The 24398-nt window shown below is 33.0% G+C and overlaps 1 protein-coding gene across 1 annotated transcript in view; it reads right to left on the reverse strand.

Annotated features, from left to right (window-relative positions):
- Ca-alpha1D (Ca[2+]-channel protein alpha[[1]] subunit D) overlaps positions 1-24398 on the reverse strand; it is a 148839-nt gene that overhangs the window by 88681 nt on the left and 35760 nt on the right. Inside the window, exons 10-13 of the mRNA XM_065514681.1 lie at positions 21742-21952; positions 21341-21678; positions 11869-11939; positions 7387-7507 (exon numbers count right to left, since the gene is read on the reverse strand). Of these exons, the coding sequence (XP_065370753.1) occupies positions 7387-7507; positions 11869-11939; positions 21341-21678; positions 21742-21952 (741 nt within the window). The remainder of the gene's footprint in view (positions 1-7386; positions 7508-11868; positions 11940-21340; positions 21679-21741; positions 21953-24398) is intronic.

Below are 24398 nucleotides of genomic sequence, written 5' to 3' on the forward strand. Positions count from 1 at the left end.
AGCGTCTGTTCTCCTTTGGGGCGGCTATCAGATGTTCCAACAAACCATGTTCCCTCATTGAGAGGGGTTTGTTGGTTATTGTCCGGCTGGTCCGAAAGGGCTCTTAAATTGTCCGTCCGAAATCCATCAGCGTCTGTTTCCCATATTGGGCGGCTGATGGTCTGCATCTGTTATCTCCAATGGAGCGGCAGTTAATCAACACCTGGCAGCAGGCATAAAATGCAACCTTATTTGTCCGTAAGGACTTCATGGAAGGTAAAAAATCATGCCACATGTACCCGGTCGGGGGCTTCATAATCTCCGGAGACCCTACTCCCACAGCGATGGTTTCGGGCTGTGGTGAGTCGAATGCTACTGCAACTCAGGCTAGTCAGGTGATCACACCGGGCCAGACTAGTCTGCATGCTACTGGTGTCGCAAGAGGTCAATCTGGTACACCCAGGCTGGCTGATTGTAAAAAATTCAAGGCAATAGGTGGTAGTGACCTAAGCGGCGAGGTGCCTCTGGACTTCTCTCCAAGTACCTCCAAAGCCGCTAAAGCCCAAGTCGCCAATGCGGCTAAACCCCCTGTTTCGGGCGCCTCTAAGGGGAAAGCGACTAAGTCGCCCCTCACGGAGGCTTCCATATGCCAATTGTGCTTTCAGGTCTTGTGAAGGAATCCTCCTGTCCTGAAGACGCATCACCCCTGGCCAATTCCGGCTCAAAAAGTGCCTCAATAAAGCGTTCCGCCTATCGCTTTATTGAGGCACTTGGCTCTAAAAAAGTCGAGGATCTCACTAAGGAGCAACAAGCTTCGCTTTCTTGGGCGAAAGCCTACATTGCTGGTCTCAAGACCGCTCCTCCTTCTGCTGATTCTTCAGCGGGGCCTAACGGCAACGTTCAGAGGAAGACGCAGTGGCCAAGAGCCAGCAACCGGGACCAAAAAGGCCCAAAGCGACACAAAGGTCGTTAGCTAAGTCCTTCAGCGAGATTGTCAAAGACAACCTCGTCAGGGCGGTTATCAATCGGAGTGTCGATGACGGATCCATATCTCAATTGAATTGGGATATGGTGAAGCAAAAACTGGTAGGGGTGTTCTGGAAAGTTCTCAAAGAGAACCCAGGCACTCCTCCTCAATGCGATGTCTTGTGTAGATGAACGCTCAGCGTTGCTACTAAAGACTGCTGTCGCATCATTGGGCGAGGTAATGCCGGGATCTGGGCTTGAGGTGTTATCTGTGAGTGAGATACCCCGAAAGCCTAGATCCATAGCTAAAATACCAGCTGAGCCATCTAGCCAGGAGGAGATCTTGGAGATCCTTCAGTGCTGCAACCCACAGCTTCCAACTGAAGACTGGAAAGTTGTTAAGGTTACGGACGCTGAGGGGTCTTCAAGAAAGGCGATCGTTGTCCTGAATAAGGACTCTTTGGGGCCGCTAAGGAAGGCACAACGGAAGGTCTACTATGGTTTTGGTACGATCATCCTGCGTGTCTACCGTAGCGACAACAAAAGCTATATCTCCTCAGGTGATGTCAAGCCCATGCTCTCGGAAGAGGAGGCGGTGGACGAGGATGCCCTCCTGAATTCTGACCAGGGGGACGCCGACGTCACCATTAAAAATGGAGCATGGTTAGGGTGACTCAGGTATACTGGCTAAAAGCTCTTTGAATATCTTCATTCTGTCTGATTACAGCAATGAAGATACAGTATCAGTCTCATGGGAAACTAATGAAGGTTGTTTGTTATGGTTGATATCCAGCTATGTATATGGCGCATGACCACGGGGAGCATCCGCCAAATGATGCTGTCCGTAGTGCTGTGAAAAAGGCGAACGAGTCCAGGATACCTTTGGTCATCTGTGCTGACGCTAACTCGCACCACATTATATGGGGTAGCAGCGACACCAACACAAGAGGTGAGAGTCTTTTTAGCTTCATTCTTAATAGTAGTTTGGAAGTAGTTAATACAGGTTCAGAACCTACCTTCATTGTTTCAAACAGAAGTGAGGCACTAGACTTAACACTTGTGAGTGCTGAGCACCACAGTATGATTAATAATTGGGCTGTCTCCGGAGACTGCTCTTTTTCCGATCATCTATATATTGATTTCAATATTAGTGTAATTTATAGGAGTGATAATATCATTCTAAATAGGAGGAAGACCAATTGGGAGATGCAGAGTGATGCACTCTCTCGTTCTCTACCAAACCCGTCCTCTATTGAAAGTAGGGAGGATATTGAGGTAGCGGTTGAGACTCTTACAGAAGCGTTTCAAACGGCTACTAATTTGGCCTGTAAGCCGAATATCTGCAGGGATAGGAATAAGCCTCCCCGGTGGAATCCTGAGATTGCACACGCCAGAAGGACGTGTCGTAAATTGTTCAACGAGGCAAAGAGGCTGGGTAACTGGCCGGCATACAAGTCCTCAGTGAATCACTTTAAGAACGTTACGAGGAACGCGAAAAGGAAAGCCTGGAGGGACTTCTGTAGCGGCGTGGAAGGATCCTCTGAAACTAACCGATTACGTAAAATTTTATCAACCTCACCGGTTGTACCAAGCTATATCCAGAAACCCTGTGGTATTTGGACTCTGAATAGTAAGGAAACACTTGAGGTCCTACTAGATACTCATTTTCCAGGTTGCCTCCCAGTCGATGATGAGACTGTGGATATGGCTGCTGATTCTGTTGCTCCGTGTGATAACTCTGTTGCAATAAACAGGGAAAGAATCCAATGGGCAATCAAAAGCTTCGACCCGTTTAAATCTCCTGGGCCGGATGGCATTATTCCTGCTGATCTTCAAAAGAACGAAGAATTAGTTGTACCATGGCTCATCAGCATATACACAGCGTGTATTAGATGGACCTATATCCCTACATGGTGGACGAGATGTAGAGTAGTCTTCATTCCTAAGGGTGGTAAGGCGACTCATACTAAACCAAAGGATTATAGGCCAATTAGTCTTGCATCCTTTTTGCTGAAAACCCTAGAAAGGGTGATTGACGTATATCTGAGAATGACCATTCCGTCGGAACTCATCTCTAAATCCCAACATGCCTACACCAAAGGCAGATCTGTGGAAACAGCTCTACATTCGCTAGTTGGCTCCATTGAAGAGTCGCTACTACATAAGAAGTATTCACTTGTTGCCTTTCTCGATATTGAAGGAGCTTTTAACAATGTCAGGCCCGAGGCCATTTTATCTGCGATGGATGAACTGGGAATTGATCTATGTGTTCGCCGACTAGTCGAAAAGATACTCGGTTATAGAGTCATTTGTGCTACTTTAGGTGGTATAAGTGTTTTAAAAGTGGCCAACCGCGGAACCCCGCAGGGGGGTGTATTATCACCACTTCTGTGGAATTTGGCTATAAATACCCTGTTGATCAGGATGGACAACAGATGGATCAAGACAGTCGCGTATGCTGACGATGTTGCAGTTTTTATATCTGGTAAATTTCTGGATACAATATCTAGTTGTATGGAATCAGCATTAAGTACACTGAGTGCGTGGAGTATTTCGAGTGGACTTAGTGTGAACCCTCAAAAAACGGAAAAGATCGATGATTTCAGACCACCTAGACTGAATGGAATTAGTCTTGAGATCAGGGATAAGATCGATGATTTCAGACCACCTAGACTGAATGGAATTAGTCTTGAGATCAGGGATAATGCGAAGTACCTTGGCATCATTCTAGACAAAAGATTATCCTGGAATTTGAATATTCAAAACAGGATTAATAAGGCATATGTGGCCATCTACTCCTGTAAAAGGGCAATTGGTACAAACTGGGGTATTATGCCGTAGGGTATCAATTGGATCTTCAAAGCAGTTGTTAAACCCATCTTGTTCTATGGAGTGTTGGTGTGGTGGCACGCCTTGGATAATGCTACTCACCGGAAGGCTGTGGAACGAGTTCTCAGGACTATTGCGATACTGATTACAGGCGCTATAAGGACTACCCCCTCTAAGGCACACTTTGCTATCCTAAACTGGTTACCAGTTGATTTGATGGTGATACAAATGGCTCTCAACTCTGCTGTGAGACTAAATGCTGGATGTTCGTGGTATGGTAAAGATCATGGGCATTCTAAGATACTGAACTACTATTGGCATTTACATAGTAATGTCGATTATTGCATCGCAAAACCTTTTTTCCATATTAAGTTCCCGAATAGGGATCTATGGCAGCGCAGACTCTTAGCCGCTTATGATGTCATAAGGGTATATACTGATGGCTCAAAGCGGGGCAATAGGGTCGGTGGTGGTTTCTTTATTGAAAACTATGGGATTAAATCCTACTTCAGGCTACCTAACTTGTACGGCTCTTCAGGCGGAAGTTACGGCCATTAAACGTGCATCCAACTGGCTGAGGTTTTATCGAATATCTGGTGATATATGCATATTTACTGATAGCAAGGCTGCCGTTAACGGAATAGCGGGTGTCTTTACGACATCTAGGTTAACCGAGGAATGCCGGGTATTTCGGACATTCTAGGATAACGCTAATATGTGTCCCTGGCAATGATGGAAATCAGGGTAATTGCATAGCAGACGAACTGGCCAAAAGGTGTGCGTTGATGAATGATGATGAGATCGACCCCTTTTCTGGTATCTCCCTTGTTAAATGCAAGATGGCTGTTCAGCAGATACTTTATGAATCTGCACAAAGCAGATGGACCAATGAGTCTACCTGTGTTATAACGAGGTCTACTTGGTCTGTATATGATGCCAGCAGCACGAATCTACTTATGGAATTTCGTCTTGAGCAAATAAGGCTAATTGTCTCCTTCATTACGGGACACTGTATAATTGGGACACTTGCTAGGAGATTGGGCCTACGGTATAATGACTACTGTACAAGCTCCCACAATGAAGAAGAAGATGAGATGGTGTCACACCTATTCTGCCAATGTCCGGCTCTGATAAACCTGAGGGAACGCATCCTTGGATTACCCTTCCTTTCATGTTTAGATGAGCTATCAAGGATGAGTCTTAGACGAAAACAACGGACGTATAATTAATACCAAGCTGTTTACCCCTTGGGTATCAGTTTTGAATGGACCCAAGTGAGCTGCTTGAACATTGGTTACCCATGGAACCTAACCTAATCCAAAATAATAAAATTATTTATGAAATATGTAGACAGAATTATCTTAAATTTTTAGTTTAGTCAGGTAAATATGTAAGTATTTAGTAGAGTTCAGTTCAAAAAATGCCAAAGTGCTCGCAATACTTTTATTTTCTAATAGTATTTTGTTCTGCCGTTTCAAGATTTCCGTTTTATCTGAAACTTTTAACATATTATACGTTTAATTTACATATTCTAAGACAAACTGCCTGTTAACAATTATGGTTTTCTCAATGTACCGACAAAAAACATTATTTTCAGTGGGCAATACCTCTCAAAATAGATGTGAAAGTTGGCAAACCCTGCCTTCAAGTGACAACATGTTTACATAAATCAGCTGTTTAATGTGGACATCGACCGCCGTAATCTTTTGAAAAATTCATTATTCTGCATGTCTGCCAGGTAGTTAGGCCTGGCATGATAAACTCTTTCAGCATTCACTTGGAACATCCTCCATCAAATTAATGTTAATTCCTCTATTACATTTTTATAACCTTCAGCTTCGTGAGAAGGGTATATATAAGTTTGTCATTCCGTTTGTAATTTCTACATTTTTCATTTCCGACCCTATAAAGTATATATATTCTGGATCCTTATAGATAGCGGAGTCGATTAAGCCATGTCCGTCCGTCCGTCTGTCTGTCTGTCTGTCTGTCTGTCTGTCTGTCTGTCTGTCTGTCTGTCTGTCTGTCTGTCTGTCTGTCTGTCTGTCTGTCTGTCTGTCTGTCTGTCTGTCTGTCTGTCTGTCTGTCTGTCTGTCTGTCTGTCTGTCTGTCTGTCTGTCTGTCTGTCTGTCTGTCTGTCTGTCTGTCTGTCTGTCTGTCTGTCTGTCTGTCTGTCTGTCTGTCTGTCTGTCTGTCTGTCTGTCTGTCTGTCTGTCTGTCTGTCTGTATGTCTGTCTGTCTGTCTGTCTGTCTGTCTGTCTATCTGTCTGTCTGTCTGTATGTCTGTCTGGCTGTCTGTCTGTCTGTCTGTCTGTCTGTCTGTCTGTATGTCTGTCTGTTGAAATCAATTTTCTGAAGGCCCCAGATATCTCCGGGATCCAAATCAACAAGTCAGACATACTTTCGAGAATTTTGCTATTTAAAATCAGCAAAATCCGTCCATAAATAACGGAGATATGAGCAAAAATCCGAGACAACCTCTGAAAATTTCATCAAAAAACACAATGTATTGCATGCTTTGACAAAAAAGCAACAAAACGTATGGTTGGATGTGCAAGCATTGCGTATTTTGTTTTTGTGTTTTGTTTCTTTTGGCGTTGTTGTTGTTTTTTATACAACTAAACGTTTGTTTGGTTGTGTGTTGGTTTTTTTGACAAAAAATCAACAAATCGTATGTTTGAATGTGCATGCTTTGCGTATTTTGTTTTTCTTTTGTGTTTTGTTTCTTTTGGCGTTGTTGTTGTTTTTTATACAATTAAACGTATGTTTGGATGTGTGTTGGTTTCATTGCCTTGCGTATTTTGTTTTTGTTTTTTCTTTTGGTGTTCTGTTTCGTTTGGCGTTGTTTTTTTGTGTTCTTGATAAATTTAGGATGCTGTAAGCTGAAAGTGGGCAATGTACAACATACCTATATACTAATTATAAAAAATAATAATGCATCCACAACAAAGGTGAAGGGTATATAAGATTCGGCATAGCCGAATATAGCACTCTTACTTGTTTTTTATAAAATCTATTTAATTTCGTTTACAAAAACACAAACACATAAAAACTATGAACAGCAGTCAGCAGATTGAATTTATATGTACGATAAATAAATAATTGGCAGATGAGGTCGGGTTAGCTTTCCGACAGAATAGAAGCAAATGAGACATTGAGAAAACCAAATTTCTTTAATCTGCAGTTTTTCGTTGGGGAAAAAGATAATCGCCTAATGGGAAAACGGCCCTTAGGTTTTTTGTCTCTCAGTAACGCTGCTATGTATATTTTTTATTGTACATATTTTCAAATCAAATGTAAATCAAACATTACCCAAACCTATATGAATAAAATACGTTTTTTTCTCTTTTTAACTATTTTTCACAAATTCACAAATCGAACACAACGTTTTTTTCTAATAAATAATAACTTAGTTCTCAGCTACAGCCCTATATACATATGTATATGAGTTAAAACTCATTTTAATGAGGTGAGCCGGTCCTGTTGAGAATTTTGAAGAATATTGGCTTATAAATAAATATTAAATATAAAATAAATGACATCTAACATAAATATTACTTGTATTAAAAAATAATTAAAACAAACGAATGTATTTGATTAAAAAAATAAAACCTGTTAGTTTGTGAAAATAAGAAGAATGATGAACCCTCCGGTATGGGCTGAATTTTCGTGGCAGTATTAACCTCAGACATGCGTCTGGGTCTGGCTGTGGCTACATCGCTGTCATCATATTCTACATGATAAAGAAAAGTTAAATATTGGATGTCGTTTATAACAATTCTAAAAGTATATATGTATATGAATACCAGGTGCGGGAAAAGTTTTATTTTTACAATTTAATTTTATTTCCAATTCCTACTGCATTGGAATAAAATACGTAACCATATGTCTCCACGTAGCAATATTTATTGCTGCAATTGTCAAATTTGATTGCGTCAATGAAATTTGCGAGTGTAGACCGCAAATTGCCATATGTAGCAATCCATTGCGCAATGATAGCTTTACTGATTGCCAGAGCAATTATTGCTAAGCAATAAGCTGTCAGTTTAGTTGACATTAATGTAAAATTTCTTCTTTCTATGATTCAGTGCGATTAATTCATACATACATATTTAATTTATTTAACTACCAAAAGTAAAAAAACTAAGAAATTATGAAAAAAATCATTCAACACAAAATATACATCAGTTTTTCATAGAACTTCTCGCATTGAAAATTTTGTATTTGTGACGAACGTTTTTTCCACTTAAAGCAATCAGCAATCGCTATGCTGTTGTTCTGCCGACGTTATTGCTTATGTTTAGCAATAAAAATTGCTACGTGGAGACATAGGGTAAAGGAAATAAATCGTCGTAAAATTAAATGACATTTGATTTTTATTCAAAATCATTTAGCAGTTTCCGAACCTGGTATTTACATATAGTACATATATACACATACTGAACCAAATCTCGTAGGTAATATCAACAGTCAACAGAGCTTTTATTCACAAACATATTTCAGTTAAATTCGTTAATTTGAAAAAAATAGTAAATAATTAATAAAAAAAAAAAATAGAATTGGTGAAAACGATAGTAAACCATCGGAATGCAATATGTAATAAATTTCAGTGAATTTATCAATCATTAAATTGGACATTTGGCTCATGGAAACTAAATAAATTTTGTATTCCCAAAAATAACATCCGATGAATTTGTTTAGTTTGGCAAAAATGTAAATGAAAAATAATTTTTGCCTAACTATTATAATAATGGGAATGGGTAAATCTCATTGCCAACAAAAACTCAACTCTTGTAAAAATAGCTTAATTTTAGGCAATAATTTGGTTAAAACAAATTCAGAATATTATTACCCAATCCATAGCTAGATTTGAATGCACTCGTAGGTAAAAATTTTAATATGTTTCATCAAAAATACAACCAATGCATAAACATGCATACACGCTCTCAATTTTTTTTATTCGCATAGAAAACGAAGTTCCAAATAAAACGAGCCCTAAATAATTAAAATCTGTACACAACTTTTAATTTTATTCACAAAAGATAAGATACACAACTCGTAGTAATTAGCTACATCGTGCAGTGTTCTTCTATGTTTAGTACTGCAATAGTCGGCAATGCAGTACAAAAACATTGAGAGCGTGTATGCATTTTTAACGCCGTTTTAAAAACCAAAAATTTCGAAATTTTCTAAAACAAAATGTATATTTCTATAACGACTGCGATCATTAAAAACATGTTAAGCCTTACTTAAAGGTAATTTTATTGTGGAATTTCGTTTTTTCTAGTTTATTCAAGAAACTAAACCGCTTTCGAGTTACGCGAATATATGTTGTGCAGCCTCCTACATTTTCGAAATAACGGTAGATCTCGAAAATACGAGCTAACCTAGAGAAACGGTTAGAACCACTGAATTCAGCGTACCAGAATTAGTTTAACCCACCGGGTGCACCGCTTGACAGTTTTTTTCAACTAGCACAGTGTAATCAATTTAATAAATTCATGAAAACTATGAAATTTTTACTGATTGTTCTATATAAGCCTACTACTTTTCAGTCCTGCACCCCATTTAACTGTATCCATTGCCCATTTTTGGTTCAGTATATGTACATAAGTGATGTTATAAAAATATTTAATACACTGATTATAAACATACAACTTTTAAACTAATGAACTGATGTACATACAACATTAATAAATGAGAGGTTAAACATTTAAAATTTTAATAGGAAGAAGGGAGAATTTTTAGAAAAAAAATTAGTGAATAGGTCCCAGGATTAAAGGTTATTTCAAAAAACATTGCGCAGTGTGAAAATTACCCTCCGTTACTCGCAACTGATCTAGTTGATACAGGCAAAATTTTTTTATTGTAAATTTTTTTAAACTCCCTAAGTTTTAAGCTATTTTTTGATAAAAATATATTTATACTGCAATTATATTTAAATATTTTGAATTTAATATTGTTTTTATGTTTTCGAAATATAAAGTGAAGAGATTATTTTCAAACGCGCCTTTCTTTTATTGATATCAATTTGAGACATTGCGACTAGTCTCAATTGAAAATGATTGCGACTTGCGGAGGGTTAATAAAAAAATAAATAATCCTGTTATTTCTAAACAGATATAGAGCTCCAAACATCTTCATTTAATATTTGGAAATAGTTTTGAATATTTTCCTGATCTTAAGCTAGCTGGCGAACAGTTTATTAAAAAAAATTTGTTAATAATATGCCTTTTTATTGGATTTTTTGCTATCTGATTTTTTTCAAACAAAAGGCCCAACTATAATATGCATACACTAGTTTAAGTCAGCTTAAGCAACTGTTCGAATACATATAAAACGTATGTGACAAACTATAATGTACTTAAGAGAGTTTCGTCAAGTTTCGTCAAATTTTATTTGCTTAAGCAAAGAGCGAAGCTGTTCGCACATTCCGTAAGTTTGTTTATTGTATACAAAGAAAATAAAGAAAAAATGAAAAGGATGAAGAAAATTAATTTATTTTCATAAAATAATAAGAAATACGTATTTTTTTAATTACGTGTTGCACATGAATGTGCAAATGGGGCTAAATTGTTTTAAATGCACATAAGTACATTATGGCCACCTAAAAGTTTCTTCGGATTTTCTTAAGCATTTGACAGTCTTTTCGTTCGGTTTTGACATTAACTTAAGCTAGCTTATGCACATTATAGTTGGGCCTAAACAAAGCCGTATTGGAAACCAGTTTTCTAAAAAAATCGGTTAGTTACTGTTTATTTTGTTACAAGTCCAACGTAGGGGATACAACTGTTTACATTTTTAAAATTTCTCGAAATTTTTGCCAGTTTTACCACAACTTCCGTAAATAGTGCTAAATGTAAAATGTAATTCTCGAAATTCCCAAATTTTTATATTGAATTATGGTTACTTTCGAAATGTTCGGGAATATTATTACCTGTTAGTATTACTGAATATGAAGAAGGAGCTCTCACTGGGCATGGCTTTTTTGGTCTTCTTTATGCTCATTTCGGAAAGTCGACGGGGTCGTGCAGTTACTCTTGCTGAAACATCATATCTGGGTGCTACTTTAGCCGATTGTAGTGTGTATATGTGTAAGCAACATGAAGGGATAATAAACATGTTTGAAGTTTATAGGAAATATTAGTAATAGGAAACCCGAAATATATTTGGGTTTAAGTATTAGAAAGACTTTTAACAACTACATATGTATATGTGTGTTAAATGCATTACAAGTATTAAAATAAAATAGTTAAACATTTTCTGGTTATATACATTAGAGTGATAATCAGTTGTATGGAAAAAAAGGTTGTTAACATTTTGAAGAGTGCCGGGTGGAATATTGTGACACTAGGCCTAAAAGTTAAGTGCTGAAAATTATGATCTCAATAAATCCCAATGTGAAAAACTCTGAAATTTGTTTAACAAAATTTTTAAAAATTTGAAAAAAAAATAAATTTTTTTGGCCATAAAGACAAAAACTCCTACACAATTAAATACGGATATATTTTAAATAAAAATTACCTTTTATTTTAATTTTTCTCAAAATATTTTAGTTTTTTTCCTAAATTTCTTGTTCATGTGACCTGAGACACGTTAATGATTTTTAATAACTTTAACATTTTTGAACCAAGTTTTTGTCATTTATATCTCATTTCAACACCAATTACGTACACATTCCGATTCTTTTTACAAAAACTGAAAAATTTGCATTTTTTCGAATTTTAACGATAATACAGTTTTTGGGTAATTTTGACCTAAAGGAGATACAGGGTTAATCTCCAAAAGATTTTTTAATTTAATTTTCATTAATATAAATAAATCAAGATATTTCTGGAAAACAATGTAGAAAGTTAATGAGTTTCACCTATTTATTTCATATAAATAGTAAAATTTTCTGAACTTTGACCTCGATACGCGTCCCGAAATCGTTGTCCGATTTCGCTCAAATTTTCAGCGAGTTAATCTTAGGCCTAGTGTCAAAATTCAAACAAAAATTTGCCACTCAAAACTGATTGCCACTCTGATGTACATACCTTGTTCACAAAGCCATGCACATTATTAGCTTTGTTAGTACAGCAACAAACAACTTACCTTCTTGTTCTTCTTCACACATTTCCCTTTCTTCGCCATACAAATCCTCTTCCGATATAACATCTCCGTCTCTGCAAAATTAAATTATATATTTTAAATATTTCGTAAATACACTTAAAAATATATTTTTTTTATTATAGTAAGAATTGTGCTAAATTTTTTTTATTTTATATTCAATTCAAATTCATTACAATAAGTTAGTCTCAGCTCCTTACAGTAGCCCGTTTCTGTATTTCTCGAATCGAAAAACTTTCCGCATCAAACGATTGAATTGCAACAAAAACAGTGTCAAATGAAACAAAATAAGTTTTTTCTCGCACAAGTGTTTCTGTATCTTGAGTTTGCGAGAAGTATCTGTCATTTAAATAATTTTCCAGCAATTATTGGAAGGATGTGAGAAAAAGTGTTTCTGTAACAATATTTTGCGAAAAGTTTCTCACAAGAACTGTCAAAACAAGTCGCATTTGAAATTGGTGTGAGAAAAACAAAATTTTAAAAAATATAGATATTTTTAATTTCGTATGTATAAATATGGAACCCAAATCAGCCGTAAATGTAAGTAGCACAGAGTTTGAATAAAATAATTACATATATGTATATACACGTGTAAGTACACAAAAATGTGTTTCTGAATTATTATTTTTAAATTCAGCAGTTAAAGGCGCCACACTGTACTTTTTGTTTTATATTTAAACTAGCTAAAACCCGGTGTGCTTCGCTACCCGTATAGTAATGATTTACAATATATTTAGTCTATCTAAAATTTATTTCATATTTTCTAACCTTAATGTGAATTGTAATAAAATAGAAAAGTTTAGACCCAAAAATATTTGTATTTAATGTTTAGTATATAAAATTTTGTATTAATTATTTAGTGTATAGAATATTTTTGGATTCTCCATCTGGTTCATAGACCTATAAGTCTTTGAGTTTTCCTACTCGCGAACATGCAACTGAAAACTGTTCATGTGAAAAACATGGATTTGCTAAACTTAGTCCGCAAACTTGCAAATACTGACCTTGAGCTTTATCAATTGATATTGCAAATGCTAAGCAAATAGGAAACTGCAATCGATTAAAATCAATCATTTCCGAAGTTATAATCGGAATACGTGAAGCAATACACGTATTGCCAGTTATAAAAGTCTTTACTGTATGTCGAGTGTCATTACAAATACGCAAACAATCATACAAACAAACACACATTGACTTTTATATATATACTACCTAAAACCCGGTGTGCTTCGGTACCGTAAAGATTTACAATATATTTACCCACATTTTCTCAATCTCTGGTTATTTTTTATCGTGACGATAAACTGACGGTTCTCTACAAAAAAATGTTAATTGGAGGTTTATCATTACGAAAAACGATAACCAGAGATTGAGAAAATGGGGGTTAGTCTATCTGAAATTAGTTTCTGTTCATATGAAAAACATGGATTTTTTAGATTTAGTCCGCAAATTTGCAAAGACTGATTTTTATCAATTGTCATTGCAAATACTAAGCAAATAGGAAACTGCAATCGAATAAAATCAAATGGCATTTCCGAAGTTATAATTCGGTGGCTCTGATTATAGGTCGCTCCGATTAAATTGTTCATTAATTGCCTTACTGTAAGTCGAGTGCCACTACAAATACGCAAACAATCATACATACAAACAAACACACATTGACTTTTATATATAATGGTTTCAAATGTATACAAATTTTAACATTTACTTAATATTATTGGTAGTCCGCTCACTTCTGTACTAAAAATTAATATTGATAACTGCTATAGCTTTCCCTATAAATAATTTGTCATTATATCTATGGAAGGTGCCACGCCCACTTTTGCTAGTTTGCCCATTTTTGGCCCAAATATGTAATTCATACAAAGTTTCATTGCTTTACATATCAAAATTATGCACATAGATGTGGTTTTTAGTATTTAGTTTGTATGGGAGGTGCCACGCCCACTATTGATAGTCCGCCCATTCTTGTCCTAAATATTAATATTGATGATAGAATAACCGTGCAAAATTTATGGACTCCATCTCTTATTGTATCCCATATAATAGATTTTTTAATTATCATCATATGGGAGGTGTCACGCCCTCTGTTGCTTCTACTCCCATTTTGGCCTCAAATATTTATACAAATGGTGGTATTGCTCATGCAAAATTTGAGGACTATAGCTACACACATTGACTTTTATATATATGGGGCATTTCATGTCAAGCGAACCAACTTTTGAAATCGATGTCTTCCGATCGGGATGAAATTTGCAGGTTAGTTCTATTGTAACTCAGACACAATTTTTCAACAAGATCGGTCGAGAACTCTCCGAGTTAGAGGGGGTCAAAGTTTGACATTTTGGTCAAGCAGGTGTTTTTTCTAATCCATGTAACTTATTACCTATTGTTCTTAGCAAAATGTGTCCCAAATAGTTTAGATAGCTCTTTCTTCAATATTACGAAAAAAAAATATTTAAAAAAAAATATAAAAATCTTTTAATATTTTTTTTGTCCGAAATCAAAAACTTTTTTGACTTTTTTTAAAAATGGACCCTTTTTTTCTTAAAATAAAGCTTAGATATTTTTTCATCACATCTGTGGGAGGTGCCACGCCCACTATTGCTAGTTTGCCCATTTTTGGCCTAAATACAAAAATTGAACGCTTTACATACTACAATTATACAGATAGATATGAAGTTTAGTATTTAGATTGTTTGGGAGGTGCCACGCCCACTATTTTAGTACGCCCATTCTTGTCCAAAATATTAATATTGATGGTAGAATAACCGTACAAAATGTATGAATTCTATCTCTTATTGTATCCCATATATTAGATTTTTTAAAATAATAATCATATGGGAGGTGCCACGCCCACTGTGGGTACTACTTCCATTTTGCCTCAAATATTTATACAAACGGTGGAATTACTCAAGCAAAATTTGAGGAATATAGGTAGTATAGTTTCCTAAATATTTTTTTAAAATTAACTTTGTATGGGAGGTATCACGCCCACTTAAAAAGTATCCTATTGTTCCTTCCAGATATAGAAAAACATACAGTCAAAATTTCAAGCAAATCTGGTTAGCCGTTTAGCCGTCTATAGACTTCAAACCAACAAATATATGTACATACTAGGGTGATCAGCTTGGCTTTTAATAACCGGTTTTTTTGGTTAAGTCGCTTTCGGTTTTTCTGAAATGCTAACATTTCGAATATCGAAGAAACCGGGTTTTCCTCCTCGAATAGCCGGTTTTTCCTAAAAGTGTGTTTTTATGAGTTATAGTGTATTAAAAACTTTAAAAATCCAAAAAAAAACTTGTTTAAAAAAATACTCCAACTATTTTAAAAGTCTTTTTTATATTTAGAAAAATGTCACAAGCAATCTGGAAAGCTTTAAAACTTACTTAATGCATTGTTAACTACATATTAGGGTATTCAATTAATCGGGTTTCTGGATTAATCGGTTAATCGAGCAAATAATTAATCGGGGTTTAGATTTAATCGGTTAATAATCGGTTAATATTAAATTATTCGATTAACCGAATAATTTCTATTTTAATTTTAAATTGAAAAGAAAAACACGAATTTTGTATACTTATGCATTTTGTTACTAAAAAGAACAAAAACATAAAAAACAAACAAAACTTAATAATTCAACAAAACAATAAATAAAAATATGTATACACATGTGAGTTCTTTTTTTAGATTTTAAGGAGATCTTCTGAAATAATCTTTTAAAAAAAGAATGTAATTTAAATGCTTCAATTTTAAACGATTTTTTTTAGTTTTAATTAAACTTGACTTGAAAAAACTATCTCACTGATTGTAGATTTGGAGAAATCGAAAATAAGGCACGATAAAAAGAATCCAATTTCTCAGTTCTTTTTTTAGTTTTTTCTAAGCATATTTTTTTAGATTTTGAATACTTTAATAGTATCGTTAAGTTCTGATTAAAGATTCGTTTCAGTAATGTCTTTAGTTTCGTCTATTACCAAGTCGTACTTCAACTCATTATCACAAAGTTCATCATAGAATATTCTAGAAAAAATGTCATTTCCAAATTCCTTAGTTTCAGTTTCCGTACTATACTTCAAATAACTATTGCTAGAAGGGAATGTTCAAGAGTTAAGAAATTAAATTTTAAAAAATAATTCTGTATAAAGTGCAAAAAAGAGACATTTCGGTTAATCGGTTAATCGACACAAATTAATCGGTTTATTCGTTATTTGAAAATCGTCAATTTTAAATTATTCGAACAGTTAACCGACAAAATTTAATCGGTTAACCGATTAACGGTTAATCGATTGAATACCCTACTACATATACGTCCTACAAGTACACTGAGTGAAAGATTATTTTCAATGTTTAGCTTTATAAAAACAACGGAAACAAATAGATATACTCCAAAGCATTTAAACTGTGTTTTATTGCCATGAGATTGTTTTAACATACATAAGGTCTTCAAATATTTGTCGCTAACGATCTCCGGGTTTAATTTAACCCGAATAGAAAATATATATTTTTTGTATATTTTTCGTAAAAATAGAAAAAACACAATTTTAATTTCAAAATGTGACAAATTTGACCCGAATATCTTATGAAGGATAAGAAAACAATAGCTTTGGTACAAGGGGAATCCCAGTTTTCATACAAATATAATGTTCAGCAAGTATGATGAAAAGAGACGGATATATGTTAGTGCTACCAAAGCTCTGAAAACATTTAACTTAATTGTGCGTAACAAAGATTTTTAAGATTTTAGCTCCAGGTGAAATTTGACCCAATGACATTAAGTGGAAAAATTTTTTTTTTGCAGATTTGTGTTTCTAAAACGTATTTGTTGATTTTTGAAATTAAATAAAATTCATAAAATATCAAATATATCAACCACTTACTTTTAAAAAAATTTAATTTTAATATCGAAATGGGTCGAATTTGACCCGAAGACCTTGTGAACGTTAAAAGAAGTAATCATAATTAGAATTAAAAAGTATTTAAGCGTTTTAAAAATACTTATTTTTTGTAATTAGAATACATGTATATTCTTTGTCATAAGTATGAGATCTTTAATATAAAATAAAACTTATTTTCTTCTTATTTCTAGGCGTTTTAATATTTTGCCAAAAACCCGGTTAACCGGTTATTATTAAAAAACCGAAACCGAAACCGGTTTATATTAAATTGGAATTTTTCAAAGAAACGATCACCCAATACATATATACATACATATAAACACACATTCACTTTTATATATATATATATAGATAAGGGTTTCAAATGTATAAAAATTTTAACATTTATATTGTTGGTAGTGTGCGCATTTCTGTACTAAATATTAATATTGATAGGTGCTATAGCTTTCCCTATATATAATTTGTCATAATATCTATGGGAGGTACCACGCCCACTATTGTTAATTTTCCCATTTTTGGCCTAAATAATTATTTCATACAAAGATTCAATGCTTTACATATTACAATTATACAAATAGATATGAATTTTAGTATTTAGTTTGTATGTATGGGAGGTGCCACGCCCTCTGTGACTACTACTCCCATTTTTGCTTCAAATATTTATACAAACGGTGGAATTGCTCATGCAAACTTTAATGACTATTGCTATTATAATTTCAAAAATATTTGATATTTAAAATTAACTTTGTATGGGAGGTACCACGCCCACTTGAAAATTCAAAACAAAAATTATCCTATTGTTCCTTCCAGATATAGAAAAACATAAAGTCAAAATTTCAAGCAAATCTGGTTAGCCATCTATAGACTTCAAACCAATAAATATACATACATACATATAAACACTAGAGTGCTCCAAGATTGTATGGACGAAAAAAATGTTCTTGGTAAAGGCCGTCTCCCCCTCTAGAATGGTTCTATGTATTGTAGAAACTCGTTGGGTAAAATATTAGGATGATAGGATAACGCTAACTGGTGTCGCAACGACGCTGAAGTTTTGAGGTGCATTTACAAGGGGAAAAAATGCAATTTTTTCAAAAAGTAATTATTTGGCATTAAATAATTACTTTTGCAATTTAATTTAAAAGAATCCAAATGTACACGTAATGGTCGTTCTAATAAGATAAAAGACAAAAATTGGTTTAAAAATGTTAAAGTTATTAAAAAATCGCCAGGCAATTAACGTGTTTCAGGCCACTAGAACAAGAAATGTAGAAACAAAATTAACATATTTTGATAAATATTATTATAAAAGTACATTTTTACTTAAAATATATCCATATTTACTTGTATATGAGTTTTTGTCTTCGTTGGATACCGTTAACATATTCGCAGGTATGACCAAACAAATTTAATTTTTTTAAAGGCAGTTTCAAAACTCCAATTTCAAATTTTTAAAAATTTTGTTAAACAAATTTCAAAATTGTTTGATCATCACATTGGGAATTATTGAGAACATAATAGGGAATAAAAATATGAAAAAAGTATGGAAATACCTCCTATAGTTTTTCCGTACCTGCGATTTAAATTTTGAGATTTTCAAGAAAAACTTTTTTTGGCCATATTTTGACGAATGAGCCGAATTTCTTTACTGTTATGATTTTTAAGCAAAAGCTATTCAGAATATTATATTCCAGGAAATTTTAAATATAGTCTGAAAGTTTTACTAAAATCGGAAAACGTTAACCCTTAAATCGTGAAGGTCAAAGGTCAAATTTTTCAATATTTGGAAGTTCTCATGGAAAGATAGCAAAATGTTATATATTTTTGGGCCGATTTTGATGAAACTTAAGAAAAATATAACACATAGTCTAGTATTTACAAAAACTGCAGACAAATTATAATTAACCCTTAATAGCACTTGGGGTTAAAATTAACCTCAACTTTTAAAATCACGAAAAACACAGTCAATATGAATGGTGCTAACTTTAATGTTTTTCAGAATTAAATAAACTGAATCATTCGAGTTATTTTTTAAATCTAATAAATCAAAAGTGCACTAAAGGGTTAAAATCAATTTTATTATTCAAAAATCCTCAATAAAATATTAAATACGTTATTAAAGCAAAAATCAGGTATAAATAAAATATTTTGTCCTTTGAAAAATGTGTGGTCAAAATTTAACAAAAATGTGAACATTTTTCAAAGTGGCTTAGTAGTACTATTTTCTAATACACAATACAATATTTTAAAGTTTGTTTCCTATAAAAAACTATTTTTGATCAGCACTAATGAAATTGACAATTTTTTTTAAGGTTTTAGAAGTTTGGGGTCATTTTAACCCCAAGTGATAATAAGGGTTAATATTAATTTTTCTGCTGTTTTTGTAAATACTAGACTTTGTGTTATATTTTTCTTAAGTGTCATAAAAATTGGCCGAAAAATAAATAACATTTCGCTGTTTCCATGAGAAATTCCAAATATTGAAAAAATTGATCTTTGACCTTCACGATTTAAGGGTTGACGTTTTCCGATTTTAGAAAAACTTTCAGACTATATTTAAAATTACCTGGAATATAATATTCTGAATAGCTTTTGCTTAAAAATCATACAGTAAAGAAATTCGGCTCATTCGTCAAAATATGGCCAATAAAATAGTTTTTCTTGAAAATCTCAAAATTTAAATCGCAGGTACGGAAAAACTATAGGAGGTATTTCCATACTTTTTTCATATTTTTATTCCCTATTATGTTCTCAATAAATCCCAATGTGATGATCAAACAATTTTGAAATTTGTTTAACAAAATTTTTAAAAATTTGAAATTGGAGTTTTGAAACTGCAATTAAAAAAATTAAATTTTTTTTGGTCATACCAGGAGTAGGTTAGCGGTATTCTACGAAGACAAAAACTCATATACAAGTAAATATGGATATATTTTAAGTAAAAATGTGCTTTTATTTTAATATTTCTCAAAATATGTTAGTTTTGTTTCTACATTTCTTGTTCTAGTGGCCTGAGACACGTTAATGGCCTGGCGATTTTTTTAATAATTTTAACATTTTTTAACAAATTTTTGTCTTTTATATCTTATTATAATGACAATTACGTGTACATTTCGATTCTTTTAGCGTCGTTGCGGCACCAGTTAACGTTATCATATCAATATTTTTAATATTTTTCACAACGAGTTTTTACAATACATAGAACCATTCTAGAGGGGGACGGTCAAAATTCGCAATTTTATTTTTTTGGAGCACTCTAATAAACACACATTCACTTTTATATATATATGAAGATGATGACATTCAATAAAACACAATTGTTATATTTTGGCATTTTCAATTTTTTAGCCTTTCACTGTTTTGGTTTTATTATAATTTATTTCTTTCGTTGACGTTTGTCTTGCATTTGACACTTAATTATGTACTGGAAATATTCCAGTAAGAACAGAATCTGTGTTGTCTGTTTTCGCATTCAAATACAGAAACTCTTTTTCTCGCAAACGATGGAATTTTTTCTTTCACAATTCATGTGAGAAATTTTCCAATGCGAGAAATACAGAAACGAGCTACAGACATTGTTGAGGCAAGTTGGCAAATTATATTAATATGTGCTTAAAATTTATATATCTTTATAAAAATGTACATATGTATATAAGAATTATAACAAACAAGTAAGAGAGCTATATTCGGCAGTGCCGAATCTTATATAACCTTCACCAAATTATACTTCAAAATCCAAATTTAAATATTTTTAGGTAAACAAAATTAATTTTTTTTCCAAGGTTTTTTTTCATTTCTTGGAAAATTTTTTTTTTCGAATTATTTTAATATTTTTTTTAAAATTAAAAATTTTTTTTTTAATTTAAAATTTTTTTTTTGTTTTATAAATTTTTTTTTAAAAAAAAAAAATTCTGGTTAAATTTTTTTTTCGATTTTGACCCATTGTAGGTCCAACTTACTTTGGTCTTACATACGTCGTTGCAAAGGTCTTTGAAATATCTATTAATAGATATCCATATTGTCTATATTAATGACTTAGTAATCCAGATATAGGTCAAAAATCGAGGTTGTCCTGGTTTTTTCCTCATATCTCAGAAATTTGTGGACCAATTTGGCTGATTTTAAATAGCAAACTTCTCGAAAGCATGTCTGACAGAATTATTGAAGATTTGGATCAACAGACAAACAGACGGACATGGCATAATCGATTCCGCTATTTATAAGAATCCAGAATATATATACTTTATAGGGCCGGAAAAGAAAAATGAAGAAATTACAAACGGAATGACAAACTTATATATACCCTTGCCACTCATGGCGAAGGGTATAATTAACTAAACACGTATTTAAATACCAAGTCAAAAACTGGGCATTAGTGTGTAAGCAGATGCAAATGAATTAACAAATAAAACTTTAGTTTATAGTAAATTAAAAGATCGTGTTTTATTCTACGCACTAAAGGTATATTACTCTCCACATATGTAAGTCATAAATTTATATCGACGTAAAATATCGAGAAAAACCAAACTAGAATTTCATTTCGCCATAACTATACTTACACTTTATGTTCATCCATTTCATGGTCAATATCCATATCTATATCAAGGTTATGTTCGTCATCATCAATATCATCTAAAGTCGGCGTTGGACTATGCGATTTTTTACCATCGTCGATTTTTTGCTGCAGCTCTTCTTCCTCTTTGTCAATTGCAGTCAAAGAATCGGCATCTGCTAAATTATCCACCGCAATGGCCAAGAAAACGTTTAGCAATATGTAGTTGCCACATATAAAAAGTATTATGAAATAAATACAGGCTAAAATGCCAAATGAGAAAACGCCACCGTATGCTCTAATGCCGTCATACATAACAGCATTCCAATCTTCACCCGTCAATATCTATAAGTTCGTAAACATAATTTAAAAAAAAGAAATAATTAATATAAATCAAAACGCATTTACCTGAAATACTGTAAGAAGACTTTGATAAAAACTGTCGAAATTCCATCTAGGCTTTTCTTCCTCCGGTTTAAATGTAAAACGACCACCAAACACTTGCATTCCCAATAAGGCAAATATCACAATAAACAGAAACAGCAAGAGTAAAAGGGACGCAATTGATTGTATAGAATTAAGCAAGGAAGCAACCAAGTTTGACAACGAACGCCAATATCTAAAAAAAAGTTACAAATTAAAACATATGAGTACATATGTATATTAGAGTGACAGCCGATTTTTTTTTAGATTTCAAAGAGTGCCGGGTGGAATATTGTGACACTGGGCCTAAAAGTTAAGTACTGCAAATTTGAGACAAATCGGACAACGATTTCTGGATGCGCATCGAGGTCAAAGTTCAGATATATGCAAAATTTTACTATTTATATGTAATAAATAGGTGAAACTCGTTAACTTTCTGTATTGTTTTCTAGAAATATGTAGATTTATTTATATTAATGAGTATTACATTAAAATTTTTTTTGTTGAAATTAACCCTGTATATCCTTTGGGCCAAAATGACCCAAAACTGTATTATCGACAAAATTCAGTTTTTGTAAAAATGTTGCTACTAAATAAATACTTTTGCAATTGAATGATAAAGAATCGAAATGTGTACGTAAATATCATTGTAATGAGATATAAATGACAAAATTTATGTCTTTAGATCTTTAGAAAAAATAAAAGCTAATTTTTATTTGAAATATATCCGTATTTACTTGTGTATCAGTTTTTGTCTTCGTAGGATACATTTAACCTCTGCGAATAGGTTAAATGTGTCCTACGTATGGCCAAAAAAAAAACATTTTTTTTAACGGCTGTTTCGAATCTTCATTTTCAAATTTTTAAAATTTTGTTAAATAAATTTCAGAATTTTTGGATCATCACATGGGGATTTATTTACAACATAATAGGGAATAAAAATGTGAAAAAAGTATGTCAATACATCCTATAGTTTTTCGTACCTGCGATTTAAATTCTGCAATTTTCGAGAAAAACTAATTTTTTGTCCATATTTTGGCGAATGAGCCCAATTTCCTTACTGTTATAAATTTTAAGTAAAACCTATTCATAATATTATAGTCCCTTAATATGGTCTGAAAGTTTTACTAAAATCGGAAAACGTTAACCTTTAAGTCGTGAAGGTCAAAGGTCAAATTTTTCAATATTTGGAATTTCTAATGAAAAGATAGCGAAATGTTATATATTTTGGACCGAAAGTTGAGCAAAATTTTTACAAAAATACAGTTAATACTACAGTTTTTGGGTCATTTTGACCCAAAGGAGGTACAGGGTTTAATTTCCAACAAATTGTTTTTAATGAAATATTCATTAATATAAATAAATCTACATATTTCTAGAAAACAATACAGAAAGTTAACGAGTTTCACTTATTTATTCCATATACATAAATAGTAAAATTTTGCATATATCTGAACTTTGACCTCGATGCGCATCCAGAAATCGTTGTCCGATATGGCTCAAATTTTCAGCACTTAACTTTTAGGCCTAGTGTCACAATATTCCACCCGGCACTCTTCAAAGTTTTAACAAAAATCTTTTTCCATACAACTCTATTGTATATAAATAAGTATAAATGAATGACCTACATACTAAAATCTTTAAATATTTGTAGATTATTATTCTGTTAGTGGGCCTTAGGTACGACATAGGGCATTATTAATCGATACCTAAATTGGCTAGGAAGTCATTGTCTAGAGGAACATATCGTCCATCCCTCAAAAAGTTTTTGAGGTCAACGACACTCCATACAGACTCAGTACTATTGGCAAAACTGATTAAGGTACTATCGTATAAATGGTAGAAATATATGAATTTATACAATGCCGGGCGTCTCTGAATGAGATAGCAATACATTCAACAATATCACTACTATGATTGGTAGACGTTTATATAAAAATTCTATATTAAATTAGTACAAATAACAGTAAAATTGTTCAAATAATTTAATAATCCGACTAAAATTAGTAATTCCTTTTAAAAGAGTACTTTTTCAAATCAGAATGTATATAACAAATTTAAATTTTATTTTCTGTAAGTTTGAATATCCTTAGAATCTTTAATGCATCTTAATAATTATTTTAAGAACTTAAAATTTTAAATAAACATTCTTCTGTTCCTGTCACACAGGGAGAATTGTTTTTGTTGTGATAGCCGAATTGCTAATACAAAGATTCTGTCTAAATGACGAAATGTTTCCCTTAGTCCCATTTTACAATGCAGAAATTGAAAGACATTTTTCTCATTCTCTTTTGAACTAACCTAAACCTGTGTAATACACACTCTACCTCTTCAACCCCTCGCCATCAAACTTCTTCTGTCTGTCTTTCAATTTCTGCATTGTAAAAGGGGACTTATGGCCGACAAATTTATAGTTAGTGTTCCAAAAATTTGGTTATATAAATCGTTATTGTTCTTTGTTAACTGATTTTCTATTGATAGAATCATAAAAAATATACAGATTTAATTGAATTAATCGATTAGCAACAAATCACAACGAATCTATTTTAGTTTCAAGAAAAAATCTTATAAAGAAATTCCCGAAATTTTCCTATAAAAATTTACCGCAAATATGTAAAAAAAAATATGCCCGGAAAAATTCC

Source organism: Calliphora vicina, chromosome X, assembly GCF_958450345.1.
Source record: "Calliphora vicina chromosome X, idCalVici1.1, whole genome shotgun sequence".
In the NCBI taxonomy this organism is placed as follows: Eukaryota; Metazoa; Arthropoda; class Insecta; order Diptera; family Calliphoridae; genus Calliphora; species Calliphora vicina.